Consider the following 20964-nt stretch of genomic DNA (forward strand, 5'->3'; position numbering starts at 1 on the left):
AATATCACAATTAAAAATGATTATTTTTACATGCTATTCTGAACCCAACCAAATTTTTTGTACAACATGGAGACATATAGCTACAATCAATAGCAAATAGAACTGACATTTTGATAGTTTTCTGGTATGGTCACAGATACATGAAACAGTGGGCCTCTTTAGGACTATCTGAAGGTTACTTAGGATAAATAAATACCTCTATTTGCCCAGGACTCAAGGATTGTCTGGGATGTACGGCTTGCAGGCTAAAATCTGGAAAGTCCCAGGTACATCAGAGCAAATTGGTCTGATTCCTTTTGTGATGTTGAGAAACAAACAAACAAACCTAAACCAGCAAACAAAAAAGGGGATTCTAAAGGAAAAAACTCCAAGTGCTACTACTTTAGGCTAGTGATTAGTGTCAGGACATGGTTACTAAGGAATATGCATTGTTTCCGCTGTGGCCCATCACTGTAGAACAGACTAGTGTCACAGCTACCTTTGTAAATTCAATTATTAAATGATAGTTGTTTGAAAAGCCCACTGTAATAACCATTCTCAAGAGTAGTACTAACTTTGCTGGGTAATTCTATTTGGAACTGTAGAAGGCTGCAAAAACCTCTTGAATGTCCACCTCACAGACCAATAATCAGGTATCCAAATAGCTCATCACCAAGTAGATGCAATACAGATCATGGCAGATATTTTAAAGGTGATTGGTGGGGCAGGGGGCAATCTCCAGAATAGATTAAGCAGGAAGGGAATATATATTATCCTGAAAATGTCAGTATTCCCATATTTTCCATAAAAATTAGAAAATTTAAAAGTATTTTCAATGTCATTTATACCTTATTAGTGAAGTGACCTCAGATGATTCTTCTAAGGCAAGTTCCCTAACATGAGTTACAGAAGTGTTGGTCTGGGTCCGATGGAGCCAGAGCTCCTGGGCTCCTTGTCTACAGTCACAGGAAGTCCACTGCTATGCCTAGGATGGTATTGTGTTCTATACGCGTGTTATGAGGTGACAAAGATGGAAAACACTGTTTAAGTTAGGCATTTCTTCAGGTTTATGTTCTAAAACATAAACCTCCTCATAGAGATGCTGTAAGCAGCATGAAGTAAAATGTAAGAAAGATTAAAAGAATACAATGGTTATATTAAAATCTTATTTGGATACGGTGATAAATTTCACAAAATTCCAAGAGGATAAAAAAAGTAGTTACCAAACATAAAAACAACTTACCTGACCAGAGGATGCTAACAAATTAATTGTTGTCAGAAGCATCCAACCTCTACTGGCTTCTTCACTCTGATTGATTTCTAGAAATTGGACTATGGCGCGACTTGCAGCTTCTATAAAACCAAAGAAAAGACATAAGGTGGGGGGTATCACATATAAAGAGGTTTTTCCTTAAAACCTGCCGAAAAACGATCATTTAAGCACATCTTTATATCAACACAATTACATGCTCTATGTAAAATATGTTAAAAAGAGTAATATTTTAATGTATATCTAGGCCCTTAGTATATCATCAGATCAACACAAAAACACAGAAGTCAACCTATAGATTTTAGGGATAGTTACGTCATGAGCTAGTCAAAAAGAGTCATGAGAAAGGTAAAATTTGAGCTAAACGTACCTGGAAAATAAGGATACGTTTGTCTAGGAAGTGGGAGGGAAGGCAGGGAACAGAGAGATTAAAAGCACAGTATTAAAACAAAAGTGAAAATAGAAGACTGAGCCTAATATGCAAGATCAAGACAAAGAACTGTAATAACACTGGGTTAATATTCTACAAGAGCATTTTGAGAATTAGAGTCTAGTATCAACAGTAGTGATAGAAAATCAAAGCCAATTTAGGAAGGAAGGTAATCTAATGGCTGTATTTGACTCTCTGAGCAAGAGAAAGCAAATATAGTTTTTTTGAGCAAAGTAGATGATGAAAGGATCATTCTCAGACTATTTAGTGGTGATGTGTAAAATAAACTGGAAGGGCAAAGACACCTGGTGGAGGTGACACAAATCATGAGGCTGCCACAGTGATACACGTGAGGAGGGACTTGAGCAGTTGACAGTGGGAATAGTGTCATGCACAGCACGGTACCATTGGAGCAATCTATGAAAGTAAATTTAGTCATTTACGGTTTCAGAGGTAAGGGAAAAAGGACAAATCCCAAACCATGTGATTAATTTCATCGGCATAGAGTTCATCAATTTTTATATCAATAAAGGAGATGAATTAAAGTTGTCAGAAAAGAAGCCCATCTGTTCACATATCAAACCAACCTAATAAGTTGCTAATGTACACTTAACACACATGATAAAAATGCAAAATGCAGAATAAATAGAATTTAGGTTGCCTTAGAGGTATTTTTTTCCTCCATTTAAGAAAATCAAGATAAAAGTGTTTCATAAAATAATTGAATGAATACAAGACTTACATAGGATACTATGCTAGGCATATTTCATCTTTAAAAACTTTGAAAGAATATTTTAATAGTAAAAATAAGCTATCTAAAATTTTTCCTAAGTCTTAATTGTAGAACACTCTTTAAAGTACTTGAGGATTTAGCTCATTTAATTTTTACAAGAATCTTATGAGTTATTTTCTATTCTTAAGCCTGTCATAATAATACAAATTGAGAAATGGAGAGGATGAGTAATATGCCTAGAACCACATAGCTAGTCAGTGACAAAACTTATATTCAAATCCAAGCTGTCTAGCCTGTAAGAGATAAAGATAGTGATTAAATAAAAAATTACTAGAAAAGAGGGAAGCCAACAGAAGCCTGGCTTATTTCTAATATTTCAACATCTTAAACGTGTTGAAATTATTGTATTCATATTTTCACTGATTTATACCCTCTTGCCCCTCTCTGGAGAAAAAAAAAAAAAAAAACACCATGGGAACAGACTCCTTCTTGTCTGCCTTGTTCACACCACCAGTCCCTAGTATAAAGTACATCTCTGGTACTAAGTGGGTCCTAGACACATATCTGTTAAATGAGTGAACCTAAAGAGATCAAAGAAGGACACTTTGAGCTCAACTTACTACAAACATCAAGAGTGTTTGAGTTTACTGTGGATAACAAAGATTCCTAAAAGTTCTGAGAAGGGGAGTAACAATATAAAGAAAGCAACATTCAAGGCTAGTTAAATTTTGAAGGTCTCTCTAGAGAGGGAAGCAAACAAATAAAAGAATGCCACTGAGAAACATACTTTAGCAATTGTGGTTTGAGACCATTGGTAAATATGGATTTGCAAGTTTTCCTGCAAACCTGTAATGGACCAGGTTTTAATACTACATTACATAAGCTCCCTTTCCTTGATAGGAATTACATGCTCATGTAAGGAAGAGGACTCCTTTCCAGTGAGTAAAATTCTCAAAGCTGCAATGTTCTGCTTTCATTTCCTAGGCTTCTGTACAAGTTAGGCAACTTTGGTGTTAAATTGTGCATTTTCAACTTCGTAACTCAACATACTAAAAAACTACTTGCAGTCTTCAAATTGATTATTCCATTGTGAAATCAATGTAACAAAATTCTATTTCATAACAACAACAAAAAAGCTGATTAGTAAATGAACTGGTCAATACCACCTATGCTTCTGACAGAAAATTTTTAAAAGATGCTGAAAAAATAAACAAAATTACCTTCCCGGTACAAAAGCTAGAGAGATATAGATAAGACACATTTTGAGTGAATTTGAATGCTACCCATGTTTTTTAACATAATGCTATTAATGTTAAAAGAAAATTGGACAAAAAGGTATTTTCTGCTACTCAACAACTGCTATTCAGTAAGTTGTCAATTATGAACAATGAATGCTAATGCTTATTTTGAGAACCAAAACACCAAAAATGCACTCCTGGCTTGCAATAGTTCTATTTATCTGAGCAAGAGTGGGCATTTACACAAATGTGTGGTTTCTCTTGTGTTGGATGACAATGAATATTAAGGTATTCCTCAAGATCAGAACAGATAAATAATAGAGTTTTTAAAACTCTCAATGTTCTAATTGTTATTAAACATTACAACAATGGATTGATGACCTGATTAATACACATGAAAATATACTGAAAAAGATCAAGATAGTGTAATTATTAACAGTATCTAACAACTGTACCAACTTAATAACAACTACTATTCTTTTCTGAGAAGAATGTGGAGAAGACCTCATTGACAAATGATCTTTACATAACAAATGTATTCATAAAAACTATTTTACTCTCACCTACTTTTTTCAGTATGTTGCCATTCAAAACACCTTATTGGGTTCTTCCACCTTTTATTTTAAATAAGTGAAGAAGCTCATAGTAAAAGTATTTAATATTAAGTGCCATCTTAAAAATATTTTTTAATTATACTAGAAAATAATTTTAAATTAAACCTCCACAAATTATAGTTTCTTAAAACTTTGAAATAAAGACACTTCAAGTTAAAAAAAAAAAACTGCAATAGGAGCTTTCATTTTCACTAATATTTAACAATACAAATTTAAATGATTTAACTTAAGGTTATAAGAGTTAATGAAAGGAACATATTAATATTAACCCATCTTGAGAGTTGCCAATCATTTGATTCAAGCTTTAGTTTTCACACTGCATTTCAATACATACAGTTAACTGAAAAATACAGAAATGGAGTTAGCAGACCTCATTATTAAATGATAGCTGATTGACAATTTTAAAAGAAATTTACAGATAGAATGTAAGTGAATTCAGTTAGACAATATTGAGAACAATCAGAATGCAAAACTTGTTAGTGCAATACAATTTTTCCTTTGCATTTAAAGCATAGTCATTGTCAAATTTATGCAAGATTATAATGTGAAACACATCAATAGTATCATTATATATTTTCATTAATGAAGAAACCAAGCCCTAAAAACTCCTTCCCATCTCAAAAAAACTTCCACAAGTTAGTCAGAAAAATAGTATTAGAACTCAAAGCTTCCATGCTCTTTTTTCATTTGATAATACACAACCACACCTTGAGAAAATTACCTGAGGGTGTTGTGGCTTTGAAATCCTTGGAGGACAGCGGGGCACACTGTTTTTCTGTTTAAAAAAAGAGGCTGTGTTGTCTACTTGGGGATTCACTATGTTATACTAATCCCACCACAGATGCTACATAAGACACCAATTGTGGTAAGCATCCACCAGCTTCTCCATCACCAAGCTGCTGCCCACTGGGGATCACACCATTGTATTTAACAGCAGCACCTATTATGCAGTAATGCTAAAATATAATATATTATATATTATAATATAATAAACTGAAGATACTATTTCACATGGGTGGCGATTTTTTGCTTCAATGACATAAACAGACCATATGCCCTTAGAACTAAGCAGACTGCATAGTCACACTTAACAAATACCTACAGGGGGTAGGAAAAAAATCTTAAACTCTATCTTGTACACAATATGACCACAAAATAATAAATTTTTTCAAATTAGTTGAGAGCCACTACATATTTTTAACAAAAGCCACATGGAGGGCAGCCCGGGTGGCTCAGTGGTCTAGCACCACCTTCAGGCCAGGGTGCGATCCTGGAGACCAGGGATCGAGTCCTGCGTGGGGCTTCCTGCATGGAGCCTGTTTCTCCCTCTGCCTGTGTCTCTGCCCCTCTTTCTCTCCCTCTCTCTCTCTCTCTCTCATGAATAAATAAATAAAATCTTAAAAAAGAAATGCCACATGGAGGCAACAATCAAGAGAGAATTATGGGAAACAGAAAAAACGATAACTGTCAGGTTGCCCTAATACATTACACATCAGTCCTTGTACCCATTTTGCAGGTTTCCATTTTTACTACATTCTGATGGATAGATTCAAACAACAGAATTGCAGATAAGCATATCTTCCTACTGAGATATCTACAATCCATGTTAGAAACAATCTGATAGAAAGACTTTATATGTGGCTGGTAATTAGGTAGCAAACAAAGTAACAAGTACTTTACACCAAATTCAGAAGAGTCCTGAAAAAATAACTTTGCCATGATGCACAACAAATAGACAACAGAGGGCTCAATTTTTGGAGAGAAATTATATGCACATAAATTTTAGCAAAATTACTTTCAATGATAACTTCCTGTGACATAAAAGGTCATGTAAGGTATCAAAAGTAGCCAAACTCATACAAGCAAAAAGTAGAATGATGCTGAGGCCAGGAGAAGGAAGAGATAGGAGCTGCTGTTCAGTAAATACAAAGCTACAGTTACACAAGATAAAAAAGTCCGAGAGTTCTGCTGTAGGACATTTCACTTTGCGTGAACTGCGCCATACGCTAAGAATTTGTTAGGAGGATAAATCTCGTGTTATGTGTTTTTTACTACAATAAAAATCAATCAGCGATCAGAAAATGAGAATGGGATATACAAGAGGTAAGATGACTCAGGAGCCCCTGGGTGGCTCAGTTGGTTAATCAGTGGACTCTTGTCAGCTCAAGTAATGATCTCAGGGTCCTAGGATCAAGTCCTGAGTCAGGCTCCACGCTCAGAGGAGAATCATCTTGTCCCTCTGCCCCTCCTCCCAACTCATGCTCTTCTCTCAAATAAATAAAATCTTTAAAAATAAATAAATAAATAAAGGACTCAGAATGTCAGAATGAACCTAGGGATCTTGAAAATGTTTTACTAGAAAAACCAAAAGATCAAAAAATCTCCATGAAAGTAGTTTTTTAAAAAGATTTTTATTTATTTATTTATTTGAGAGAGAGAGAGAGAGAGAGATCACAGGCAGGGGTGAGGGGACAGGGAGAGGGAGAAGCAGATTCCCCACTGAGCAGGGAACCCAATCTGGGGCTTGATCCCAGAACCTTGTCATGACCTGAGCTGAAGGCAGATGCTTAACAGACTAAGCCACCTGGGTACCCTTCCATCCAAGTATTTTTGATAACAACATTATCCAAAAGAAATTTCCAATGTTCAAGACTAAAAATAAAATAAAGATTCCCCCAGCCAGAGTTCTTTAAGACTAAGGAGATACTCCAAAATTATGCTCTTCCCTTTTAAACATCAGTAAGTCTGGCTTTTCTATCACTATTCCAATTTTCAAAGCATTTAAAGAAAACAAAACAACCAAACAGAGAAATCCTATATCAAAAATCAGTAACAAGGGGATCCCTGGGTGGCGCAGCGGTTTGGCGCCTGCCTTTGGCCCAGGGCGTGATCCTGGAGACCCGGGATCGAATCCCACATCGGGCTCCCGGTGCATGGAGCCTGCTTCTCCCTCTGCCTGTGTCTCTGCGCCTCTCTCTCTCTCTCTGTGACTATCATAAATAAATAAAAATTTAAAAAAAAAAAAAAAAAAAAATCAGTAACAAAAAACCAAAAATCAGTATTGAGCATCTAATCTGTAACAAGTAGTTCTCTAGGTGATAAGGGGTGAACATAGCAGACTATAAAATTAAGTAAATGAGATACTTACAAATGACAAAGCTCTATAAGAACTATTTAAGGTTAAAAAAAAAAAGAACTACTTAAGGTGAGTGAATAAAATACTCACTGGTATAGGGATAGAGGATAAAAGTTCTATTTGAGATAGGGTGATCAGGAAAAGTTTCTCTTGTGGAGATAATACCTATAAAAATTGAATTGAATCTCAATTCATTGGATTCTGAAGTTAATAAATTTCAAAAATTTAAAACTAAAAATTACATGGAATTACATGATGTAAAAAATATATCTTAAAAATACCTGAAAAACAAGAAGTCACCAGTGCAGGAGAGGCTCAGGGGACTCTATGTGCTAAGTTTACAATTTCCAGTGAGTCTAGAATTATTTCAACATAAAAAGTTTTTTTTTTTAAAAAAAAGCTCCTTGTGTAACTATTACCATATTAACAATAAGTCATCTTGTACTCCATTTAAGATACTTTTCAATATGTCAAAAAACCTATCCTATGTATGTGAAATCATAAAAAGATTTCGGAAATCGAATCTCTAGTGCAGAAAAGCATTTTTCTACAAACATGCAGATTAGGTATTTAAAAAGACAGAAACAGGAAAGCAAATATAAATACAGTTTGGGGAATATTTTATTCTAATCTAGAGATATCACTAAAGAAAGAAAATGCAATGACAGGAGTCAATATAGAACAAAGAAATTTCCCTTCATGTTACCTGTTTAAAATAGCTAAAAAGGCATTAAACATACAACTCTTATAGTTAAGAACAACTTTTTAGTTCTACAGGAATAACTGAAATCAGGAAAACAAAAGGATGTGGGTGGAGAAGGGAGAAGGCAAGGGTGGGAGGTTACCTTAAACTATCTTACTACCTTTCAGTGGACTTGCTTTAAGGACTGCAAGAATAATTAAATCATCCCACTTTAAAATCCATACATCAATTAATATAACGTGCTACTTCCGAATTAGAGATTTAGTCCCTCATTCTAAAAATATTTTAATGGCTGTTGTTCCAAAGACTCCATCACGGGCTCCAGTTAAAGATGGAAGGTTGTGCACGTGCACTAGCACGTCCACAGCTATGGAATGAAGCATGCCCCTCTTCCTTAAATTCCTATGGTGATGCACTAACTCATAATGTGATGGTACCACAGATGGAACCTCTTGAGAGATAATAAGGGTTCAGATGCAATCATGATAGTGGTATGCTCATAATGAGATTAATGCCCTTATAAGAAAGACACCAGGGGGATCCCTGGGTGGCGCAGCGGTTTGGCGCCTGCCTTTGGCCCAGGGCGCGATCCTGGAGACCCGGGATCGAATCCCACATCAGGCTCCTGGTGCATGGAGCCTGCTTCTCCCTCTGCCTGTGTCTCTGCGCCCCCCTCTCTCTCTGTGACTATCATAAATAAATTAAAAAAAAAAAAAAAAGAAAGACACCAGGGATGCCTGGGTGGCTCAGTGGTTGAGCATCTGCCTTTGGTTCACAGCGTCATTCTGGAGTCCCGGGATCAAGTCCCACATCGGACTCCCTGCGTGGAACCTGCTTTTCCCTCTGCCTGTGTCTCTGCCTCTCTGTGTGTCTCTCATGAATAAATAAATAAAATCTTTAAAAAAAAAAGAAAGACACCAGAGCTCTCTCTCCTCCAGCTGAAGCCACATTAAGAAGGTGTCATTTGCAAGTCAGGAAGAGAGATCTCACCAGAAACCAATCATGCTGGCACTCTGATCTTAGACTTTCAGGCTCCAGAACTGTGAAGGAAAATTTCTGTTATTTAAGTCACTGGCCTATGGTATTTTGTTATGGCAGCTTGAGCAGATTAATACACCCACTAAAATGGTTATAAAAGGATTTTTCAAAAAGCCTAAACCCATAAGGACAAAGAGAATAGGAAAGATGAAAGCAACATTTTGGATACTAAAATAGGAGAGAGGTTAGTGGTAACTGATTTAGCAAACTCTAGAATCTTAAAGCAAGCACAGGAAAAATGAAAAAGCAACTAAACTACCACAGAACCCCCAAGAGGCTCAGGAACTGGAGGCATAAGGTACCTTTGAAAGCACAGGTAAACGTGGGAGTGTATGCAGAAGCTCTACTATGCTTAAGAGCAGCAAGACACCCCCCCCCCCCCACATCCCACTATGTGGGCACCAGACCGAAGGTCTGCTCACTAGAGTGAGACTGTGCTGGAGCTGGAGTGGGAGTGAGGCCATCACACCAGGCACAACTGCGGACCTGTGGAGGTCAAGCAGAAGCTTACACACTGAATGCAGAGGGTCCTCAGACATTTCCCTACTTGGCTTCCAAAATGCTGAGAGGTAGACATATATCTTCCAAGGAGAAACTGGACATTCACTGGGGACTCTGCCTAGCTCAAGGGAGACAGTCAACAGAACAGCCTAGCAAGATCTCACTGGGCTGATGCCCACAGTTTCAAGCCCCACCCACAACTGCAGAGCTACCCAGCAGCTTTCTATGGCTCCATTCTTACACAGGAGCAGATGGCCAAGCAAGTTCTCTAACCTCAAAGGCAGACAAAAGCAAATTAACAAAAAAGGCAACCTGAAAGAAACAGAGCTAAAAAGAGAATCTATGAAAGAATAGACACCAAGAAAAAAAAAAAAAAAAAGAAACTCTTAGGAATTAAAATTATGTCACAAATGAAAAAAAACCTCCACAGAAGGGACAGATGATAAAACGGATAGAGCCAAAAACCAAAAATAAAAATAAGAGAAAATAAGAAAATGGGAGGGACAATCTCAGGAGTACATCTGACTAGAAAAAGAAAACTGAGTGGAGGGTATTATTATACAAATAATTCATGAAATTTTCCCAAAATTAAAGGATGTGACTCCCCAGACTTCAAGGTCTAATAAATACTCAGGGTAATGTATAAGAATATATGTTCTATGGGCACCTGGATGGCTCAGTGCATAAGCGTCTGCCTTCAGCCCAGGGTGTGATCCTGGAGACCTGGGATCGAGTCCCGCATTGGGCTCCCTGCATGGAGCCTGCTTCTCCCTCTGCCTCTGCCTATGTCTCTGCCTCTTTCTCTGTGTGTCTCTAAATAAATAAATAAAATCTTTTAAAAAAAAAAAAAGAATATATGTTCTAAGGCATGTTATCAAGAACTTTTAGAACAGGAGCCAAAGTAAGGATCCTAAATGCTCCTGCCTCCCCCCACCCCCCCACCAAAAAAAGAAACAAAAAGCAGGTCACAGAAAGAAACAAGAATCTAGGTAGCTTCAGATTTCTTAATAGCAGTGTAGGAGTTTAGAATATGAAGGAGAAATTATTTTAAAATTCTCTCATAAAATGATACTCACCCTAGAAACTGATATCCACTAAAAGTGGGATAAATGTAATGCAAGCTGCAAGATTTTCCAAAATGATCAGAGAGCTCACCACAGGCTGACTGGAAAAGGACTGAGAGCTAAGACACCCCCTTTACTGACCATGTCCCCAAGGAAGTTGTTAGACCTAAACTCAACTTCCCATGACACTGGTAGCTTCCGCTCTCTGGTTGGAGGGCCTGTAACTTCCACTGGGCCCCAAAGTCTCCTGGAGCAAAACAGCTAGTATCTGCAAATGGCTCCTACAACATCCAACAGATATTCAAATCCAGTACTCAAGTAACCTACATCATAAAAGGTGTGTTTATTTCTTCACTGATAAGATCGAATTTGTGCTTATACTTTAGGAATGGAGGGGCATTAAAGATTTTTCCAAGCACACTTTTCTGTGAGATAATGCAGGTGGTGCACCTGTGCCTTCTTTTCTCTTGCTGAGCCCCTTGTTTTAGGTTTCCCCCCTCTGCAGTAAAGTCATGATAGAAGATGTGTTGTCCTAAGCCCTGGTACCTGATGGGCTGTGAGCCTAAAGGCATCACTTTCCTTGGTAAAAAGAAAGGAACCCGTCTTATACAGTAACAGTCAAAAAATTTTTCACTAGTGGGATTTCTAAAAAACAAAACAAAACAAAACACACACACACACACACACACACACACACACACACACAAACCCCAAAACTGAAAATGGTAACTCCCCTGCATCTTTTCTCAGGAAGCTGTTGGAAAAGATGCCTTAACAAAAATGAGAAAGTTGGTTTGAGAAAAAAAGATGCGATGAGATTCAAGAAACAGAGGCTCCATTCCAAAGAAGTGGAAAGACATCCCAGACAATGTGAATGGAAATGTGAAAGGGACAGCTGTGCGGCTGGCCTACAGAGCAACCACCATGGATTAATGAATTAACCTAGCCAGGAAATTATGGAAGAGCTATTTCAAGAAGATGAAACTGACAGAGTATCTGATGCCTTCAATCATATTAAGGGGAGATTCAGAAAAACATTTTAGCAACAGGGGATGAATGTGTGATGAAAATTTAGAAAACTAGTAAATAAAAAATAGGCAATTATTAACTCAGATGGAGGTGGAAAAGAAGTTTTCAAGAAAAGAAATCACAGCATACCATACAGCTCATCTCAAAATAGTGTTTTCAAAGCCTAAACAAGATAATATTGATCTAAACAAATAATGACAGAACAGTATTAGAGGGGTCTAGGAAGCAGGCATATACAGCTAGTGGCAAGGAGTTTAAGAGAGTCAAAGTCTCATTTTCTTTTGTGGGAGTCAAACAACAGTGTTTAAAAGTGAAAAAACAAGGGCGTGCACTGTAAGCACACTATTTAGAGACACAGAGGTAAATATCAAAAAAAAATTTTTTATAAGTAATAGTGAGAAGTGAAGTTGAACTAGGATGGTGGAAGAGAGATGCTGTTTTCAATAAGCCTTTTAACTATTGGACCTTTAAAATATGTGCCTATATCATGTTAATAAAAATAAAAAATTTAAAAATAAGATTATATAACAAAAACATTACTGTTACTATTGGAAAAATAGTAATTTGATGAACTGAAAAGAGAAGTGATTGCCCACAGGGACATTATAAAGAGAATTTAAATCACCAATTTATTAGTCTAATGCTTCAATAAGAAAACTATCACTCAACCATTACAAAACCAAAATAACAAAATAAAACAAAGTAAAGATAAAAATTCCTCAGACATGTGGTTAATTTAGAAAATGACTAATGGTAAATAAACTCAAGAAAACTTATCTTAATATTGGATAAAGGAAAGCTATTTTTAAAAGTTTAAAATTACCTAATTATGAGTAAGCATTTATAAACAACTTACTGTACATAAAGATTATAGGTTAAGGACCCAAGTAGTTTATGATCTAATAGAAGATAAAGACGCACTCACAAATAACCACTGGTGGAGGTGAGAAACAAAGAGCAGTTCTAAAGAAAAAGTCTTTCCTTTGATTGAGGGAATCAAGAAACATTCCATCAAGAGGTATGATTTAATCCAAGCTTCAAAGATTGAGACATACTGGCGTGGCAGGGGTCTCCCTTCTGGGTGAACCATCATAAGTAAGGGAAAAAATTAAGAGCACAGACATGTTTGGGACTATAAGAACATTGGTTTCATTGAAATATAGAAAACCAGAAATAAAAGGCAGACTAAAAAAAATTCGTATGGCCAGATCCTGGGTTTGCCTTGAATGTCATGCTAGGAATCTGGATTTTTGCCAGAAGGAAACAGAGTGTTCTTGGGAGAGCAGGGGCAGGGATGGTAGGTCCAAAGACAATGGCCTTGAGCATAAGTGCTCCACTTGGGAGCTACTGAATCAACCAACAGAACAGAGTGTAAGAATGGGAACATGGACAGGTAATTAAAACCGACATGGATAAAACGGGGTCAATTTTCTCTTTAATTTTAATAGCACTTTTACCGAATAGCTCATTCAAATTGTTGTTGCAGGGCTCATAAAAATACCTGTGGATTTGTTTGATGCTCTCCTTCGAATTTCTGTCACCATCAGTCGTGAGACTTGGGTTGTGAACTGCAGAAGGTCAGAAAATTTTTCTGTCATCGTATTTGGCGGAGCATTTCCAAAAACCTGTGGATGGAAAAAAAAAATTAATGAAGCATTGTCAACTACTGCCCTTCATTCTGTGCATTTCAAAGTGTGCTATGATTTGAAAATCAAGTCAAAAAAGTATTCTTACATAGCTACTTTGAATCTGAAAAAATGTTTATTTTTATGTTCTCAACTTCCATTTTTTGTAAATGCAGGAGTGATCACTCTTTTACTATTTATGAGTAACCACCTGACAACCATTTCAGGCCCTCATTCTGCTTCTATATTCTCTAGACTATTCCTGTATCCTCTCCTTTTAAATTCAGTTTGCCAACATATAGTATAACACCCAGTGCTCATCCCATCAAGTGTCCTCCTTAGTGCCCGTTACCCAGTCACCCCATCTCCCCATTCTCCTCCCCTGTCACAACCCTTTGTTACCCAAAATCAGGAGTCTCTCATGGTTTGTCTTCCTCTCTAATTTTCCCCATTCAGTTTCCCTTCCTTTCCCTTATAGTCCTTTTCACTATTTCTTATATTCCACGTATAAGTAAAGCCAGATGATGACTGTCCTTCTCCGACTGACTTATTTCACTTAGCATGATACCCTCCAGTTCCATCCACATTGAAGCAAATGGTAGGTGTTCATCCTTTATAATGGCTGAGTAATATTCCATTGTGTGTGTGTGTGTGTGTGCGTGTGTATACACACATCTTCTTTATCCATTCATTTGTCAAAAGACATCTTGACTCCTTCCACAGTTCTGACTGTTGTAGACATTGCCACTATGAACTTTGGGGTGCAGGTGTCCCAGTGTTTCACCACATCAGTATCTTTGGGGTAAATACCCAGTGGTGCAATTGCTGGGTCATAGGGTGGCTCTATTTTTAACTTCTTGAGGAACCTCCACACTGTTTTCCAGAGTGGCTGTACCAGTTTGCATTCCCACCAACAGTGCAAGAGGGTTCCCCTTTCTACACATCCTCTCCAACATTTGTTGTTTCCTGTCTTGTTAATTTAGCCATTCTCACTGGTGTGGGGTGGTATCTCATTGTGGTTTTGATTTGTATTTCCCTGAATGCAAATAATGCAGAGCATTTTCTCATGTGCTTGCTGGCCATGTGTAGGTCTTCTTTGGAGAAATGTCTGTTCATGTCTCTGCCCATTTCATGACTGGATCATTTGTTTCTTGGGTGTTGAGTTTGATATGTTCTTTATAGATCTTGGATACTAACCCTTTATCTGATATGTCATTTGTGAATATCTTTTCCCATTCTGTAGGTTGTCTTTCAGTATTGTTGATTATTTCCTTCACTGTGCAGAAGCTTTTTATGTTGATGAAGTCCCAAGAGTTCATTTTTGCTTTTGCTTCCCTTGCCTTCATAGATGTGTCTTGCAAGAAGTTGCTGTTGCCAAGTTCAAAAAGGTTGTTGCCTGTGTTCTCCTCTAGGATTTTGATGGATTCTTGTCTCACATTTAGATCTTTCAACAATTTTGAGTTTATCTTTGTGTATAGTGTAAGAGAATGGTCTAGGTTCATTCTTCTACATGTAGCTGTCCAATTTTCCCAACACCACTTTGAATAATATGTTTAAAATACAACTTGTACAATAAATCATATCTAGCTACACTTCCTAGTACATATTACACAACCTTTGTTTTTTTTTTTTTTAATTTTATTTTTTTTATTTTTTATTTATTTGTTTTTTATTTATGATAGTCACACAGAGAAAGAGAGGCAGAGACATAGGCAGAGGGAGAAGCAGGCTCCATGCACCGGGAGCCCAACATGGAACTCGATCCTGGGTCTCCAGGATCACGCCCTGGGCCAAAGGCAGGCGCTAAACCGCTGCGCCACCCAGGGATCCCTTACACAACCTTTGAATGAATGATTAAATAAATGAAATAAAAAGCCAAAGACTATTTATCCATAAAATTTGAATCAATCTTACTGATAAATTTTAGAAAGCATGATGTTTCTCTGAAGATATCGTAAATTAAGAATTTACAGAAAGGAGACCCTGAGTGGCTTAGTCAGTCAAGCTTCAGACTCTTGGGTTTAGGCTGAGGTCCTGATCCATGGGTCTTGAGATCCAGCCCCACTCTTTGTAGGGCTCCATACTCAGTAGGGAGTCTGCCTGAAGATTTTTTCCCTCTGTCCCTCCCCCCACTGGCCCACATGCATATGCTCTAAAATCAGTAAGTAAATCTTTTTAAAAGAGATTCTTTTTTTAAAAAAAGAAGTTAGAGAAAAATGGTAAGGTTCTATGATGGCACATAGATACATCAGATGGTGAAAAGCAGGGATTTATCTATGGTTAAGTCCTAGGCTGAATACAGAATTCAGTAAACTCATGTTAAAGCTCAGAATTTTGAAATTCTAAAATTCCCAAAACAAGACTGTTAGGAAAAAGACTAGGATAAAGAAAATGAATGTGAGGGTCATGAAAACTGCTTGTTTCTGGGCAGCCTGGGTGGCTTAGCAGTTTAGCACCGCCTTCAGCCCAGGGTGTGATCCTGGAGACCCGGGATCGAGTCCCACATCAGGCTCCCTGCATGGAGCCTGCTTCTCCCTCTGCCTGTGTCTCTGTCTCTCTTTCTCTCTGTGTCTCTCATGAATATATAAATAAAATCTTAAAAAAAAAAAAGAAAAGAAAACCACTTGTTTCAATAAAAGTCTAAGACAAAAGAACTTTAGAATAAATAATTTTTTTGAGATCTTATTTATTTATAGAGAACAAGGGTGAGAGAGCATGCACGCAAGCAGGGGAGAAGGGCAAAAGGAGAGGGGGAAGAGAATCTCAAACAGACTCCTTACTAAATACAGAGCCCTATTCAGGGCAGAGCTCAATCTGAAGACCCTTGAATCATGACCTGAGCCTAAACCAAGAGTCAGAAGCTTAGCCCACTGAGCCACAAGGAACCTCTAGAATACATAATTCTTAAAGATAAAACAATGTGAGTTCGGCAAAGAAGACAAGAAAATGAAACCTGGACCGATAGTCATAGGAAAAGAAATGGTTAAAAAAAAAAAAAGAAAGAAATGGTATTATAATGGCTATATAACTGGATATACCCTGAAATATTATTTTAAAAAGTGTTCTGTATAGCTAAAACGAAATACAGTCTTTAAAACTATTTTAATAGCTCTCATAGTATTTTGTATTCTTATTATTTATTCAAATGTTACTACATAAGGAAGGAACATATCTTATCTTTGTATTCTACTTTAATTTATAGGGATGTTCCCTAAATATGTTGATTTATATGCTATCTCCCACTCCCCACAACAAATTCTAGAGAATGTATAAGTAGAATTGAAGGATACATAAAATATAACATGAGAATATAAACTAAAATTAAGAAAAAACAAAAAAAAGGAAATAACCAAGGCTAGGGAATGGATGGAAAGAAAAAGATTAAAAATCTAAGACCAAAGACTAATTCTGTATTTGCCATGTTTTGGTCATAAATTTTAGCTCAAAAAGAAAAAAAAACAAAAACAAAAACAAAAAAACTCTATCACCTGGTTCACAATGTCCTTAGGTAAGAAAAATATACATTTAAGGAAGTATCTGTGTTTTTATACAATAGCATGAAAATTTCTTTCCAAGGATCCTCAAAAAAGGGATATAATGTAATATCCCTGTAACAGAAATATATTTTTTACATTCTTAGAACAGATACTATATTCTTTATAACCTCCTTCAAATTGAGCTGAAAGTACCAAACAAACAAATCAATTCTATAGGATATAACTTTAACTATCTAAAGACTGTTCATTAGCTTGACACAGGAGTAATTTTACATTATCTCAAAGAACAAATAAACTGTACTTTTCAAGACCTCAATAAATTGCTTTTTTTCTGCTGAGATATTGATAAATGTTGTTTGCTTATAGCTCAACTATGTCACTTAGACTGATACTCTTTAACAAACAAATTGAAGGCAGGTTAGAAATTGAGGGGTGCCTGACTGGCTTAGTTAAGTGTCTGCTTTGGCCTAGTCATGATCCCAGGGTCCCGGGATCAAGCCCCAAGTTGGGACTCCCTCCAACTAGGCAGGGAGCCATCTTCTCCCTCACCTCCCTGTTCATGCTCCCTCCCACTCACTATCTCTGTCTCTCTGAAATAAATAAAATCTTAAAAAAAAAAAAAAAAAGATTAGAAGTTGAGAAGCCTAATAATGACACATGCTTGAATAAACGTCCTACTTTCAACTCAGAGATGTGAGTATATAAACTGTTGTTTATAAAACAATTGTGTATTCTGCTAAGGCATTTATGAGGCCTTCTGCCAAACTAATTTATTTTTTTATTATTTTAAGATTTTATTTATTTACTCATGAGAGACAGAGAGAGAAAGAGAGAGAGAGAGAGGCAGAGACATAGGCAGAGGGAGAAGCAGGCTCCATGCATGAAGGCCAATGTGGAACTGGATCCCAGGACTCAGGGATCAGGCCCTGAGCCAAAGGCAGGTGGCTCAACTGCTAAGCCACCCAGGTATCTGTAAAACTAATTTAAAATAGGCCAATATTCCTATCACTCAGTATATATTAATATATTTTTTGCTCCTAAGAATTATTTTGTAAAAGATTTTATTTTGAGAGGGACAGAAGAAAGCATGAGCAGAGAGGGAGAAGCCAACTGCCTGCTATGTAGGGAGCCAAATGTGGGGACCCCAAGATCATGACCTGAGCTAAAGGCAGAGGCTTAACTGACTGAGCTACCTAGGCACCTCAGCTCTGAAGAATTACTAAGAGCTATTTTATTCTGAAGGGTTATTTAGACAACTTCGTAAGATTAAAAGATCACTTCTTAGACAGTGAAAAAGGATACGATTCTTCAAGGAGTCTTCATGTTAGGTGAAAAATACATTGTTAAAAATCCAACTAACTTGGGGTACCTGCATGGCTTAGTCGGGTAAGCGACCGACATTTGACTTCTGCTTAGGTCATGATCTCAGGCTTGTTAGACTGAGCCCTAGGTTTGGCTCCACACTGGGCATGGAGCCTGCTTAGGATTCTCTCTCCCCTTCTGTCCCACCACCACCTACCCCCCAACGCTGCTCTCTTAAAAAAACAAAACAAAACTACCTTTTCACACAAATCCTGATATTTAACTGCTTTATTGCCATAAGAAACTTTTTTCAAAAGATAGGTCTTCCTTGAACTGACCAAATCACTAAAAAAAATCACGGAAAAAGAGTTATGTCCTATTTGCTATTTTGAACTGTTTCTCTTTTAACATAAATTTAGTCCAATGATTCTTTTATTTAATCACTCATAAACATGTATTGATCTAAACATGCCCGGCAATATCTGGAGTCATGAATACAAAGGTAAATAGAGAGTTGTGAATACAAAAGTAAATGAAGCAAAGAGGATTCTTGTGCTTGTGGAGTGCACATTTTAGTAGAAGAGACAAATATTAACCAAATTAAGAATGGAAATTACACTAGTAATTTAGTAAAGGAAGTAAACAAGGTAACTAGAAGGGAATGCCTGTTGTGGGGAAAGGCTGTCAGAGAAGGTCTCCCTGAGATGATGCCGGCATGGATGAGTGACACTGCATGATGAGACAAAGTCACACAGTTCAGATTGCAAAAGAAAGAGGGTTCTGGGCAGCGCGGAGAGTTGTGCTCAGCTCTCCAAGGGGACATAAGATTGAGGTACGTGAGGAATACAAAGACAGGTGAAACTGGAATGTATTTTATGAGATGGAAAATACGCACACTAAGATTGGAGAGGTACAGGGACTAAAATATGAACCTGACATTTAGATAATACTGAATATATAAGGTAGCAAAGAAAAGAGTAGATTTTTCTGTGATTAACTTCAATATTAAATCCAAAAATATTAGGTATATATATTGAACCACCTTCCACAAATATGGTACTTCTTGAAAACATACAACACTTAAATGATGTACTTAAATGTGTGCCATAAAGGATGGAGCAAGGAGCTGGGAGTCCAAGGAGGCTTGGATTCTCCTCCTCTTCAGAGACTACTGGTCAAGTTTTTCTGGTTCTCCACTTCCCTATCTGCCAAGGAAGAGAGCTAAGCAAGAGACTGAAGTAATACATATAACTCAGAAGAAATGATTCTACAACATATACGTGACATTCATAAATCAGATTTAAAAAAAACCCAGAGTAGTGAGGAACAAACATGCCATCTAGCAAATTCAATAAAAATAATAGTTACCATGCAAAACATTTATAATGTGCCTAGTATTATTCAAATACTTGATACGTAATGTCATTCAAATCTCATAAAATCCTTTATGTGTCCTTGTTTTACAGATAAGGACATTAAAGTTTAGAGAGGTTAAATAACTCAAGCCAGAAGATGGTGGAGACAAAAATTAAAATTAGGTCTCATTCCAAGCCATACTCTAAATCACTCAGTACTAAGTTGTCTCAATTAAACTTCGCATGAACCCTATCACTGTCACTTCACAGTTTCACCTTAAGAGGGGAACAGCATTGTTAGTCTTGTTATCAGAAGAGTCATTTTTAATATCTACCTGAATTACAGAAAATTTTCTGGCACTTCCTCAACTAAATGCTGTTGGCATACTCAGGGAGAACAAATCAATAGTGTTATTTATTAATGCCATGTACAAAATAGAAGCTCAATATATTTTTGTTACTGAATGAAACTACTCAAATAAAAATTTATTAAATAGGACTAATAAAAAGAGGTTGGAATTTATACAAAGTTTTCTAAAATGGTGGCTCTGATTTCCTAAACTTATGCAATATCTAAAATTAAGTTACATAGCACTGACCATTAGGAGACCTGGAATAACCTGATTTTAAAAGGTTTTAAAAATTAACAATGAAGATATAATTGCATTATTTCATAGTAAATGAGTCTTATTAATTAATATAAATGATTAGGAAAACATGTGTATCCTCCTTGTTTCTAAGAAGGACCACCAACTCAAGAGAAAGGAAACTGAGAAAGCTAGCTCAGTCCCTTTCTCCCTTTTGGGATATGCCCACCTCATGAGAACATACACTCTCTCATCTACTCTGTATGGGGCTTCCAACTATCCAGTTTTGCCTATGGCTAGGTAAGAAAATATAGCTATTTCAGATGTGAATTTAGCCAATCCACTGCCATACAGACCTAAGCTACATTGTCCAATACCAGCTGTACTGGTATTATGTAATAAGTAGTAAACTGTATATATGTAAATACAATGCTGTAAACATGCAAATAGTACAACTGTGTGACTCCTGATCAATCTCTCCTTTGGTTCTCAATTTGAGTATTCTTCTTTTAAAGCCAACATTTTAAAAAGTAAAGGTCACTTGTAAGGGATAAAAGAAGAAAAACATTCTATTCAACTTAGGTGCTTTTCAAATCTAAATAATTCAAAAACGGGCAGCCCCGGTGGTGCAGCGGTTTGGCGCCGCCTGCGGCCCGGGGTGTGATCCTGGGGACCCAGGATCGAGTCCCACATCGGGCTTCCTGCATGGAGCCTGCTTCTCCCTCTGCCTGTGTCTCTGCCTCTCTCTCGCTCTCTCTGAATGAATAAATAAATAAATCTTTTTTAAAAATAAATAAATAATTCAAAAGCAAGGGGAGTTTCTAAAAGAAGATCTAGTTAGTAAAATGGTATTTTAAATCACA

At 36.9% G+C, this 20964-nt stretch overlaps 1 protein-coding gene across 9 annotated transcripts in view; it reads right to left on the minus strand.

The window, feature by feature from the left end:
* The window catches only part of WDFY3 (WD repeat and FYVE domain containing 3), a 266585-nt gene that overhangs the window by 153327 nt on the left and 92294 nt on the right, over positions 1 to 20964 (minus strand). For 6 of the 9 annotated variants that reach the window (XM_025425694.3, XM_025425668.3, XM_025425674.3 and 3 more), the window contains exons 4-6: positions 13237 to 13360; positions 4986 to 5039; positions 1223 to 1332 (exon numbers count right to left, since the gene is read on the minus strand). In XM_025425694.3, the coding sequence (XP_025281479.1) occupies positions 1223 to 1332; positions 4986 to 5039; positions 13237 to 13360 (288 nt within the window). The remainder of the gene's footprint in view (positions 1 to 1222; positions 1333 to 4985; positions 5040 to 13236; positions 13361 to 20964) is intronic. The other 3 variants (XM_025425680.3, XM_025425712.3, XM_025425701.3) reach the window with 1 other exon arrangement.

This window comes from Canis lupus, chromosome 32 (genome assembly GCF_003254725.2).
Source record: "Canis lupus dingo isolate Sandy chromosome 32, ASM325472v2, whole genome shotgun sequence".
Taxonomy (NCBI): domain Eukaryota; kingdom Metazoa; phylum Chordata; class Mammalia; order Carnivora; family Canidae; genus Canis; species Canis lupus.